This window comes from Rhincodon typus, chromosome 18, assembly GCF_021869965.1.
Source record: "Rhincodon typus isolate 14 chromosome 18, sRhiTyp1.1, whole genome shotgun sequence".
NCBI classification, from domain to species: domain Eukaryota; kingdom Metazoa; phylum Chordata; class Chondrichthyes; order Orectolobiformes; family Rhincodontidae; genus Rhincodon; species Rhincodon typus.
This window is the reverse complement of record NC_063349.1, coordinates 43,971,357-43,985,280: the sequence shown is the minus strand read 5'-3', so window position 1 is coordinate 43,985,280 and position 13,924 is coordinate 43,971,357. Positions and strand designations below refer to the sequence as shown.

The window sequence follows — 13,924 nt, the reverse complement described above, 5'->3', positions numbered from 1 at the left end:
ATCAAACGTCCTTTCTGCCACTGTAATACTGCCCTTGACTAACAATGCCACACCTCCCCCTCTTTTACCACCTTCCCTGATCTTACTGAAACATCTAAACCCCGGAACCTGCAACAACCATTCCTGTCCCTGCTCTATCCATGTCTCCGAAATGGCCACAACATCGAAGTCCCAGGTACCAACCCATGCTGCAAGTTCACCCACCTTATTCCGGATGCTCCTGGCATTGAAGTAGACACACTTCAAACCACCTTCCTGCCTGCTGGTACACTCCTGCAACCTTGAAACCTTATTTATGACCTCACTACTCTCAACCTCCTGTACACTGGAGCTACAATTCAGGTTCCCACCCCCCTGTTGAATTAGTTTAAACCCTCCCGAAGAGCATTAGCAAATTTCCCCCCCAGGATATTGGTACCCCTCTGGTTCAGGTGTAGACCATCCCGTTTGTAGAGGTCCCACCTACCCCAGAATGAGCCCCAATTATCCAGGTATCTGAATCCCTCCCTCCTGCACCATCCCTGTAGCCACGTGTTCAACTGCTCTCTCTCCCTATTCCTCGCCTCGCTAGCACGTGGCACGGGTAACAAACCAGAGATAACAACTCTGTTTGTTCTAGCTCTAAGCTTCCACCCTAGCTCCTTGAATTTCTGCCTTACGTCCCCATCCCTTTTCCTACCTATGTCGTTGGTGCCTATGTGGACTACGACTTGGGGCTGCTCCCCCTCCACTTTAAGGATCCCAAAAGCACGATCCGAGACATCACGGACCCTGGCACCTGGGAGGCAACACACCAACCACGAGTCTCTCTCGTTCCCACAGAATCTCCTATCTGTCCCCCTAACTATGGAGTCCCCAATGACTAATGCTCTCCTCCTCTCCCCCCTTCCCTTCTGAGCAACAGGGACAGACTCTGTGCCAGAGACCTGTACCCCATGGCTTACCCCTGGTAAGTCATCCCCCCCAACAGTATCCAAAACGGTATACTTGTTTTTGAGGGGAATGGCCACAGGGGATCCCTGCACTGTCTGCCTGTTCCCTTTCCGTCCCCTGACTGTAACCCATCTACTTTTTTCCTAAAGCAGGTCTTCTCAAAGTAGAAGAAGTCAGACCCTGTGTGGGATTATGAGCTGATTCTTTGGATTCAGGGTTCCAAGGCAGCAATACTCACTGTGGAACTTTGACTCAGTTATCATAGCTGTGTTCCCACTTTAACAGACAGGACCCCACCATCACAAGCCCCCATCTTGCTGTTGGTGGTCTACATTCCCCATACCACCACCACTGACAGCTCTCAATTTGGGATCCTAAGCACGTTCAAGTGTCAAAATGTTGGGAATAGGTTTGGGGACACACAGAAATAAAGGTGGCAGTACTGAGAAAATCTGGAGGTGTTGAATTGTGAAGATTCTGCAACAGGGTCATAAATTCAAACAGGGGTTAGAAAAAACATGAGAAAGCGAGAAAAATATCAATAAAGTCAATAAAGCAGTTTAACTACAAATGTGGAATGTGTGTTCAGCTGAAGTGGACAAATTATTGTAGTGTGCAGGTCACTTGTGTGCACGTATGTTTATATATACATGTAAGCACAACATTGACTGTTCTGTTTAGGACCATCCTGGAGAGGAAAACCAAAAATAATGCCCATTTTCCCAATGCGAAAGGACGGAACTTCCTGTCAACATCATGAGAATGTGCCCTTGCGGTGACATGATGGCTCAGTGGTTAGCACTGCTGCCTCACAGCGCCAGGGATCTGAGTTTGATTCCACCCTTGCGTGACCAGCTGTGTGGAGTTTGCACATTCTCCTGCTGTCTGTGGATTTCCTCCGGGTGCTCCGGTTTCCTCCCACAGTCCAAAAATGTGCAGGTTAGTGGATTGGCCATGCTAAATTGCCCCTAGTGTTCAGGTATGTGTAGATTAGGTGAGGTATGAGGGATGGGTCTGGGTGGGATGGTCTGAGGGGCAGTGTGGACTTGTTGGGCTGAAGGGCCTGTTTCTATGCTGTAGGGATTCTATGAACCTGAACATGGAAATGAGCACAGATCAGTGTCCAGAGAAAATGAGGAAGGTTCCTGCTTCAAATGCAGAAATTCGGCTTCATGTCATTGGTGTAGATCAGGAACATTTAACATTTGGCCTGCAGTCAGGGAACCTTCTCAATTTTTATTGTGACTTACTTCACAACATAAAAAAATGCACAAGGAGGAACTAAGTATACAGCCATCCTCAATGAGGAGCTACAATACATACACATATAAAATGCAATAAAACATCAGAACAAAGGTCAATTCCCACTGGGCCTGACTGCAGTGGTAATTCAGAGCATCACTGAACAAACACAATTAGAGGAAACTCAACATGGCTTTGAGAATCATATCAAAATCCGATCTCCTACATTTCACATCATCCTCTGAGATATCCACACATCACCAACTCTGACATCTCAAGTGTCCTGAATTTAATCACTCCAACATTGGACGCCTGTGTGTTTAGCTGCCTGGGTTCTGAGCTCTGCAATTCCATCCATAATCCTCTCCACGTCTCTATCGTCCTCAAAACATCGCCAATGAAACATTTGGTCTCTGCATTAATATCCCTTTGCCTGGGTCAGGGTCAAATATTCCTTCAGGGAAGCACATTTTCATGTTTTACAACGTTAAAGGTGTCATGTAAATGCAACAGAGTTTGCCATGCTAAGTTGCTACATATTTGAAAAAGCAAAGTCTGACCGGAAGTGGAAAATGTTCAGGAGGATGTGCTGCAGTAAATGGCCCTTTCAGAACCACACATGTGGAACTGGACAACTGCAGTGGCCCTACAGTGCAAATTATATTCTGGCTTTGAACAAAGGTTTAAAAGTCTTGAAATGATGTTTTCTAGTCTAACGGTGATTGTTGTGTTCGATCAGTGGGGACACACTGGACATTTGTTGCAATAGGGTGGCACGGTGGCTCAGTGGTTAGCACTGCTGCCTCACAGTACCAGGGACCCAGGTTTGATTCCACCCTCGGGCAACTGTCTGTGTGGAGTTTGCACATTCTCCCTGAGTCTGCGTGGATTTCCTCTGGGTGCTCCAGTTTCCTAGCACAGTCCAAAGATGTGCAGGCTAGGTGGATTGGCCATGCTAAATTGCCTGTAGTGTTCAGGGATGTGTAGCTTAGGTGGGTTATAGGGGTGTGGGTCTGGGTGGGATGCTCCAAGGGTCAGTGTGGACTTGTTGGGCCAAAGGGCTTGTTTCCACACTGTAGGGATTCTATGATGATGATTTCCCACTCACCAATATCAAAGCTTCTTCACCAGCAGGCTGTGTTCTTGGAAGTGAAAAAACTTTTCCATTCTCTTGACTATTCCTTTCCAGCGCCAGCTGTTCCTCCTGCTCTTTCTCCATCTCCTCTTCCACCTTAGTCAAGTTGTTTAAGTGCGTTGTAGAATGCATTTCGAGGAACTGGGGCAATGGGTCCTCTTCAATAGAAATAATTCTCTGCAAGTACAGTCTCTCACTGGCCTTGGCTTTGGATTCCTTGTCGGTTTCTTTCTGGATGAGGCTGTGTGCATTCCCATCTCCCAAATTCTTTGAGAGTAGCATGGAATTACTGAGTTCCTCCTCGTCATCACCTTTCCTAAAAAAAAGGTTAAGGATAAGACAATGTGGCAAACAGAAACGGAGTTCTCTTCTGTTCTCAATTAGTAAGAGGCTCAGTTTTGCCTCAATTCTCTGACCTATGTCTTATAGAGTCATAGAGCTGTATAGCATGGAAACAGACCGTTCGGTCCAACTCGTCCATGCCAACTAGACATCCCAATCTGACCCAGTCCCATATGCCAGCATTTGGTTCATATCCATCTAAACCCTTCCTATTTATGTACCCATCCAGATGCCTTTTAAATGTTATAATTGTACCAGCCTCCACCACTTCCTCTGGCAGTTCGCTCCATAAAAGCACCACCTTCTGCGTGAAAAAGTTGCCCCTGAAGTCCTTTTTGAATCTTTCCCCTCTCACCTTAAAGCTATGCCCTCCAGTTTCGGACTCCACCACCCTAGGAAAAAAACCTTGGCTATTCACCCTATCCCCGCCCCAGGGAGAAAGCCTCAGCCTATTCAGCCTGTTCCCATAACTCAAACCCTCCAGTCCCAGCAACATCCTTGCAAATATTATCTGCACCCTCTCAAGTTTAACATCGTCCTTCCTATAGAAGGGCGACCAGAATTGTACGCAAAATTCCGTAAGAGGCCTCACCAATTGTACAGCCACAACATGATGCCCTAACTCCAGTACTCAATATGCTGACCGATGAAGGCACACATACCAAATACCTTCTTCCCAGATGCTGCCAGACCTGCTGAGCTTTTCCAGCAACTTCTTTTTTCGTACTTTCTTCACCACCCTGTCAACCTGCGACTCCCCCCAAATTCAAACAACTATGCATCTCCACCTGTACGTCTCTTCGTTCGGCAACACACTCTAGGGCCCTACCATTAATTGTGTAAGTCCTGCCTTGGTTTGCTTTACTAAAATGCAACACCTCACATTTATCTAAATTAAACTAAATTATGCTCAATGACTTATGATTAACGGGTGCATTCTTCAGGGCAACATCTCGACCAATCAAAGTCTATTTGCCAACCAATCAATACTCTCTTCTCAAACATTATAAATTTTCTCTCCTTGAATTGGTATTCTTGCAAATTGTCCTGATGAGTGGAAGATGAAAAGCTTTGACAAAATGTGCCTTTTTTCAGCAAAACTTAAAAAGCTGTTTATAAAGCTCGAGCATCAGTTGACAATTGAAGCACTGTGTCACGAAACACAAGGCCCAACACCAGTGAGCACCATCCTACCTCATATCCATGAGGGACAGCAAGCCCCCTTGTCTATAAATGTTCAAACCTGTTTCAGGGATGCTGACAATTTTAGTTCAAATGTTTCTCAAGTGATTGGTATCTGGAGTCTGAAACAAGTACAGCAGCTTCCTATCCTCAGGCAATGTTCCCTTAAAGCTGTGTGTGTTGGGAATGAGCTGTGCAGGAAACAAATGAGCCAGACACAATGAGTGGTCTCTAAGATGTGGCATGCAATCTTAAAGGGACCTCACAATGCAACAAATGGGCTGCGCATTACAAAGGACAATCAGAATGCCCTAACAAATGTTTCCTTTTCAACTTCCAGCATCTTTAAACATGCAGCATGTAACTTTCAACTTAGACCATAAGAACAGAAACAGGCCATTCAGCCCATCCAATCTATTCTGCCTTTCAATGAGATAATGATTGATCTGATAATCCTCAACTCCACTTTCCAGCCTTTTCCTCAATAACTCTTGATTTCCTTAATGATTTAAAAATTTGTCTATCTTGGCCTTGAATGTACTCAATGACCCAGCCTTTACAGCCCTCTGTGATAAAGAATTCTACAGATTCACTACCCTTAGACAGAAACATAATCATCCCTATCTCTGTCTTAAATAAGTGGCCTCTCATTCTGAGATTACGCTCTTTATTCCTAGACTCTCCCATAAGAGGAAACAACCTGTCACGCCCCCTAAGAACCTTGTATGTTTCAACAAGATCTCCTCTGATTCTTTTAAACACCAATGAGTACAGAACCAACCTATTCAATCTCCCTTAATAAGAAAATATCCACTCCCATACTGGATTTGACCTCTGGAGCAGTGTGTCCAGTTCTGGGGTCATCAGATGTGAAGGAAGGACGTGAAGACATTGGAGAGAGGGCTGTAAAGGTTCGTGAGAATTGTTCAGAGATGGGGAGTTTCAGTCATGTCGACAGGTTGGAGAAGTTGGAACAGCTGTCCCTGGACAAGAGGAAGCTGAGTGGAGATTTGATCAAAGTATTCAAAATCTTGGGGAGTCTGGACACAGTGAATAGGGAAAAAGCATCGAAAATGAGAGGGCGCAAATTGGACATGGTTGGCAAAAGAAGCTAAAGTGATTGGAGGGAAATCATTTTCACACAGTGAGTGGCTCCAGTTTGGAATGCAGTGCCTGAAAGAGTGGTTAACTGAGGCATTCCAAAAGGGGCTTCGACTGTTATGTGAAAAGCAGGGTGCAGGGTCATGGGGAAAATTGCAGGAGAATGGTACAAGGTAACATACTCACTGGGAAAGCTAGCACAGACATAACAGGCTGAATGGATCCTTCCTGCACTGTGACAGTTCTGTGATTCATGGAATCCCTACAGTGCGGAAACAGGCCATTCAACCCAACAAGTCCACACTGCCCCTCTAGACAGCATCCCACCCAGAACATTCCCCATGTCTAACCCACCTAACCTAAACATCCCCAGGCACTATGGGAAATTTAGCATGGCCAATTCACCTAGCCTGCACATCTTTGCACTGTGGGAGGAAACCAGAGCACCCGGAGGAAACACACGCAGACACAGGGAGAATGTGCAAACTCCACACAGACAGTCGCCCAAGGCCGGAATCGAACCCTGGCGCTGTGAGGCAGCAGTGCTAACCACCATGCCATCCCTGTGTAGTTATTTAATGTATTGTCGTGAGAAGAGCTTCATGTGGTAAGTTGGAGTGTTAAACAGGACAGTGGGCTGACTGAATATCATGGTTACCTGTTGCACAACAGCCTGGTATCCACAGGGGGATCAGTGCTGGCAGATATCCTTTGATTCCAGAAGCTGGAAGAGCTACGAATGGAGGGTTTCTGTGAAACGATAAAGATGTGAATCATTTCAAGGCTCCTTCATCACGTGATCCCCCAAAAAACCTTTTTAAAGTCACATAACTTTGTTTACAAGCTTATAACCTTGCAGCAATTTATTTGAGAAGACAATCACCATGTCTATACGTTAAGGACATTGAAGTGAAAAAGACAATGGGCTGACTCTTATTCTTTTTTGGCTAAGTATCAGTTGCGTTGAGTTGTTGGAGGATTTTTTGCAGTGAGGGCAAGTGAGTTTTCTCATTGTATCTTACCAAACCTTTCTCATTAACTTCCTATCTGCCCCTATGCCATACCTATCGTCTGATTTTACCCCTGTTGAATCATATGATCTTCCCTGATCAACCTGCCACTACTGAGATATGCCAGAAATGATTGGCAACCCTGGCACTGGTAGCATCTTTAAAATGCCATTGTGCACCCAGGTAAACACTGTCAGTCCAGAGCTGTCCTGCATGGATCCTGACTTTTGCCACAGAGAGGGCACACTGGTGCCCCACTTTATGGGCAGGAACCTGAGGTTCAGCTGAACAGGCTGGTACACCAGGAGGGATTTCTCATTTCCCCCCTCCAACTGGGGCCAGCAGTAGAGGCCAAAACATCAAACCATGCCAGCCCACTCTGAGGTTACGACCTGGGCAATTGCAGCCTGGAAGAACAGCCAGCACTGAAGGAAGAAAGTCAGTGATAGTCTCCATCCACCTGCATAAAGGCCACCATCTTCTCTCTACTCCCTCATACTCACTCTGTCTCTGCTATCCTACTCATCTCCCACCAAAGCTCATGCTCTATCGCTCTCACTATTGCCCACACTTACTATCATGCACGCCAAACCCCCGATACCACTAACCTTACATGCCCTCACTACTGGCTACTCTCACCTCCCCACCTGCACCAGAACTAATAGCCGTGCCACTCGCTTTCATCTCCTTTAACACCTGCCTCTCTCCCATTCCAGGAGAAAAGCAGCTCCTAATAAGACAGAAAGAGTCAAGGTGGGTAGTGTTCCCCCTGACATTCAGCTCTTCATATCTTAAGTTGAGAGCATCCTAACTATATTGCCCCGAGCAGATGACTGATAGTGTCTAAGGCCTTGGACTGGGTTCAGAGGCTGCTCTTGACTTACTCTAACCAAAAGGATGCTTTTCAGCATGGAGGGCTGTGACTAGCGATGTTCTACAGGGATCAGTGCTGAGACCTCTGCTGTTCGTGATCTACATAAATGATTTGGAGGAAAACGCAGCTGGTCTAATTAGTAACTTGCAGACCATACAAAGATTAGAGAAGTTGCGGATAGTGAGGAAGATTGTCCGAGTATACAGTAGAATACAGATCAGCTGGAGGCATGGGCAGAAAAATGGCAGATGGAGTTTAATCTGGACAATTTAAGGTGATGCATTTTGGAAGGTCAAGTTCAGGTGGAAATTATACAGTGAATGGCAGAATCCTTACGAGTACTGATATGCAGAGGGATCTGGGTGTGCAGGTCCACAGATCACTGAAGGTGGCAGCGCAGGTAGATAAGGTAGTAAAAAATGGCCTATGGCATGCTTGCCTTCATTGGAAGGGGCATTGAGTATAAGGATAGACAAGTTATGCTGCAGCTTTATAGAACTTTAGTTAGGCCACATTTGGAATATTGCATACAGTTCTGTTCACCACACTACCAGAAGAATGTGGATGCTTTGAAGTGGGTACAGAAAAGGTTTACCAGGATGGTGTCTGGTATGGGGAATTTTAACTATGAAGAAAGGTTGGACAGACTGGGTTTATTTTCACTGGAATGCAGGAGGTTGAGGGGTGATCTAGTAGAAGTTTATAAGATTCTGAATGGCATGGATAGAGTGGAAAGTATGAGGCTTTTTCCCTATTGTGGAGGGGTCAATTACTGGGGGACACAGGTCCAAGGTGCAGGGAGGGAAATTTAAAAGAGATGAGTGAGGCAAGTTTTTCACACAAAGGGTGGTGAGTGCCTGGAACACGTTGCCAGAGGAGGTGGTGGAAGGAGACACGATAGCAGCATTCGAGATGCACCTGGACAAATACATGAATAGGAAAGGAATAGAGGGATATGGATCCTGTAAGTGAAGACAGTTTTAGTATGGAAGGGCAAAATATGTCAGTATACCTTTCGGGTAACATTGGTGTCCAGTGTCTAACATGGAGGATCTATCGAGCAAGGAGCAAGTTAAAGCCTCCAGGAACCTGCTCTCACTTGCATGTTGAGAATTCTTTGTGTCTAGCTTGCTCAATGCAATTGGTAAGGTCTGAAGCTAAGTATTAATGAGGTGGCTTGTGCTGTCAATGAGGCATTTAACAAGCTGCAATCCCCCTTAATGGACAACGCACCTTGCCAGTCAGCAGATGCGTAGAAAAAGCAGTAACCTTGAGATAGGTCTGTCTGAGTTTCTCACCTGTTTCTGCCACAAATCCTGCTATAGCCCAGATCACTCAGGTCCCTATTACATTTCACCCAATGACTCACCTGAATACCCATCAGGGACATATCCCGTTCAGTTTGAAGATGTTTATTCATTTCCCTGCAGAATAGTTACATGTAGATGCAAGAAACGAAATGTTACTCAATGCTACACAGACAAATGCAATAAACAATCTTAAACTTTAATTTTATTTATGGGAATAAATACACTGTGATTCCCAATCATTTGTGGCAAACCTGACTAATTTATGGGATAAATGACATCTTGTACATTTCTTCACTCTGTTCATCACCCAAATGACACAAATGGATTGATATTTCACACCACTCTAGCAAACACTTAGATGCTTCAACTGCTTCTAGCAGGTACTTTGTGGACATTTCTGAGTTCCACAGATTAACAACTGTCACAGCTTCTTTTTGTATTAAAGACAAAGAACAAAGAAAATTACAGTACAGGAACAGGCCCTTTGGCCCTCCAAGCCTGCACTGAAAGGCATAGGTAGTTCTAACAAGGTCTTTTGAGGTTTTCTCCACCTTTGACACATCACAATAGATGTTGATCAAGAATGAGTCAAAATGGAAAATTGGCGCCACTGACATTAACATTAACAATAATATGACGAAATTATGTGCTAATGAAGTGCCTATCTGTAATAATTGAGGTTTCTCCAAATTTGGAACCAGAAGAGCTAGAGAGTGAGAAATTTAAGGGACCTCAGATTGCAATGCTACATCTAACATGTCACTACATGGAAATGCAGGTCTGGCAGCATCTGTTCAGAGTCACTGGATTCAAAACATTAACCCTGCTTTCTCTCCACAGATGATGCCAGACCTCCTGAGTTTCTGCAGCAACTTCATTTTTTGTTTCAGATCTTCAGCACCCATAGTTCTTTTTTATTTTATGGATATTACATTTCACAGCTGGAGTTGCTTGCAAAACAAATTTTAAAATGAATGGCATTGTCAATGGAAAATACATATCGACCAGAATCCATTTGCCAACCAATCAACACTCTCCTCTCCAATACTATAAAACAATTGTTCTCCCTTCACTTTGGTATTCTTGCAAATCATCCTGATAAGTGCAAGACAAAAGCTTTGACAAAATGTGCCTTTTATTAGCAATAACTTATACTACTAAACAACTATTATAGTACAGTACTAATTAAAAAGACATAAGATCCGTTCTTTGCACAGCACTCAAATCTCTTGTAGCCAAATTATAAATAGTTAGGCAGCTCGCCTTAAGTTGTTGATTTTTACCCTGTGGTCTCAAGTCTTCATAAACTATAATTTATGATCAAGCTTTAATATTGGAGTTGGTATCAATTTCTTACCTGAGGAGATCTAACTGTTTACAAAGGCTTAACTTCTCTCTTTCCAGACCCTCAGTCACTCGATATAGCTCCCTGAGGAAAATACATCATTCAGTGATATTAATATCAAGGTTCAAATACTAAATTACATCTCAAGTAGGAGTTTCTCCTCGTCTTCAATTTAAAATTGCAGCCTTCTGTTCTTTATTCTCAATCACAAAGCACCAGAACCAGATAAGGATACTGAGCGAAGTATTGCTGAAAATTGTAGGGCAGAATCTTTCAATCCTCCTGACAACAGATCATAACTCCAAATTACCTATGGACACATTTTAAACAAGACGTGTTATTTTACAGAAGACCTTCAAAATATGAATGGATGATAATGTAAATCCTGAAAATGGAATTGACTGACTGCTGAAGGCCACAGTGTGAGCCCATGGAATGTCACACTTGTACAATGTCAAGGAAACTTCAAATAGAGAGACTTAAAACAAATTGATGTAATGCGAAAACTGATTACCTCTATTTTTCTGTGGGTTATATCTCCGACTGTAGACATGAGTGAAAGCACAAGTTTATGTTTTACTCTAACATACAAACACAAAGTGCTGGAGCAACTCAGCAAATCTGGCAGCATCTGTGGAGAGTGAAACAGAGTTACCATTTTGAGGCCAGTATGGTCCTTCTCACTTTTATTTCAGATCTCCATATCCATAATACTTTGTTTTTATTTGTATTTTACCCTCTCAGGTTTCTCAAGAATACACAACAATTAAAAAATCCCTGGCCTTCATCTCGATATGTTGTTGGGCTGATGTACTAGTGTGGACTGAAGTGTTGTGAAGTTCACAGCTTTAGGACAACGATTACATAAACCTGTACTGCAGGTAAAGAAAGACTGTCTCTTGTTCTGACTACTGCAAGTCAAGCAAAGCAGCAAATTTGTCATCAAAAGGCAAACAAGGCAAGTTTGTTAGCTAACTTTCAGAATCTCAAAATCAACTGCTTCACTACCAATGTCAATATCTCCAGTATCAAACAAATGAACAGGAGTTAGCTTCCACCACCTACTCTTCGAGGAACCTAGAGACTGATCCATATTATCATTTAACTAATATCTTTTCAAGCAATTCACATTTCAAATTTGTGTGTAGCACCTTATTATTGTGTCAGTGAGGTTGGCTGAGTAATAGGAAACAGTGTGGAGGTTGATTTTCTGATTAAAGGAGGGGTGTGGTAAAGTTTCACTCAGAGTCAGTACTAGGATCACTGCTTTACTTGACATATATTAACAATTCAGGCTTTGGTGGATAGATCACGATTTCAAAACCTACAGATGACACAAAGTTGGAGGTACTTTGAGCAGTGAGGAGGACAGTGAAAGGATCCAAGAAGTCAGAGACAGACTGATGAGAAGGTTGGACAAGTGGTAGATGAAGTTTAATGCAGTGATGTGCAAGAAGTGATACATTTTGGCTGGAAGGATGAGGAGAGACAATACAAAATGAAGGATACAATTCTAAAAGAGGTGTCGAAGCTGAGAGACCTCCTCCAGACTTCCACCGTTTTCTGAAGAGAGATAATTAAACTGGAAGTTTATTCATATGGTTCAGGTTAACACCAGGAACATTAAGGCTCTGTAGAAACCTTTACTTTCGGCCTGCCAGCACTGCTGAGTCTATGAAGGGGCAATTTGAAAATTAACTGGGGAATCACCACCTAGACACTCAGATCAATTATGTGAAAGGAAAGCAAAAGGAAAGAATTATGGATAGATTTACTGCACGACTATCACATTCTCTCTCTCTTCTTTGTGCATATGCAATCCACTTGATCAAAATACTGTTGGGAGCCTTTAAACAATATCATTGGTATGTTATGTGTATTATTAGTTAAGAATGAACAGGCAGAGGGTCTTGACTGATTAAGCACCTTGAGCACAAATAGAAAAGGACTGTTTGTTTGTAGGTAGCAGGTTGAGATATGTAATAATGCATTCTATAATTAAACTAACTAGTGAGGAAAGGATTTATGCCTGGTGCATTGTTTGCTCATTTGGGATCCTTTTAATAAACAATAAGTAAAAGATATGCTAAAAACAATTTCTCACAAAGCTCTGTCCTAGATCTTACACTTCAGTATATCCTCACTTTGCTTCATTTTAGATGCATTAACCACTAAAACATTCAAATTCCTTGTTTCTATTTATCCTGTCCAATCCCTTCAGAACTGTACACATTTCTAGCAATTAACAGCAATATCTCCTATGTTGACACCTCCACTTATTTTTTTCCATTTATTTCAGTGTATTGTGTTGCTTTGTGAAAGAACCAGTGCTATTCCCACTCCAATGCTCCAACATTGTGGAACCCAAGACTGTATGGTCTCCAATTGTAGTCTTACTCAGGTTTTATACATATTCATCATTACATTTTAACTTTTAAATTCTATACCTCTTGTATCAAAGCCCAGGAATCCATTTACTCTTTATGATCTTAATCACTTGAGGCACTGCTTTTAATAGTGTTGAACCTGCTCCCCAAATCTCTCTCCATGTGTTTTTCACCCCAAATTTATCATCTAACATTTATTCAGTCCCGTCCTCCAAGATGGCACGGTGGCTCAGTGGTCAGTACTGCTGTCTCACAGTGCTGGGGACCTGGGTTCCATTCCAGCCTTGGGCGACTGCCTGCAAGGAGTTTGAACCTTCTTCCTGTGGGTTTCCTCCCACAGTCCAACAATGTGCAGGTTAGGTAGAGTGGCCATGGAAAATTGCCCATAGTATTGAGGGATGTGCAGGTTAGCCATGGGGAAATGCAGTGTTACGGGAGTGGGTCTGGGTGGGATGTTCTTTGGAGGGGTGATGTGGGCTGAATGGCCTGTTTCTGCCCTGTAGGGATTCTCTGATTTTGCCCATTCTTTTAACTTATTAACAACCATCTGCATCTAATTTTGATCCTTAGAATTATTTACACTGTCTTATTTTGATATTACCTGGACACTTCTCCCTTTGACTCCACATCAAAGTCGTTGGTGTTCAAACATGAAGAGAAAACAGAAACCTGTGAGATATCACCACATGCCTCCATACTTTTGGAAAAACTGTCCTTAATTTTGACTCTGCTTTCCCTGTTTTCAATTTACTTTTTATTCCAATGGCAACATTTACCTTAACTCTATGTTCCTAGATTATCTCCAGCAGTCTCTTGAGTGGGAAGCTGCCAAAAGCATCTGGAGGTCCCAAAAAACCTCGTCTGCTACATTTCACCTACCAATTCCTCAAGGAACTCCATCAATTGTATCAAGTAAGAATGGAATAAAAGTCCTTTATCAATCAACACTGAGCATTTCCACAACCACATTCACAGTGTTTCTCTAAGATGGACAGTTGAGAAAGACTGAATTAAATTTTTGACTGAGTGTGACAGTGACATAGCAGTGTGTGTAATACCATCC

At 43.2% G+C, this 13,924-nt stretch overlaps 1 protein-coding gene across 1 annotated transcript in view; it reads right to left on the bottom strand.

Moving 5' to 3' along the window:
* The window catches only part of cracr2aa (calcium release activated channel regulator 2Aa), a 92,939-nt gene that overhangs the window by 16,846 nt on the left and 62,169 nt on the right, over positions 1–13,924 (bottom strand). Inside the window, exons 11-14 of the mRNA XM_048607400.1 lie at positions 10,487–10,558; positions 9,189–9,243; positions 6,594–6,685; positions 3,284–3,626 (exon numbers count right to left, since the gene is read on the bottom strand). Coding sequence (XP_048463357.1) covers positions 3,284–3,626; positions 6,594–6,685; positions 9,189–9,243; positions 10,487–10,558 — 562 coding nt within the window. The remainder of the gene's footprint in view (positions 1–3,283; positions 3,627–6,593; positions 6,686–9,188; positions 9,244–10,486; positions 10,559–13,924) is intronic.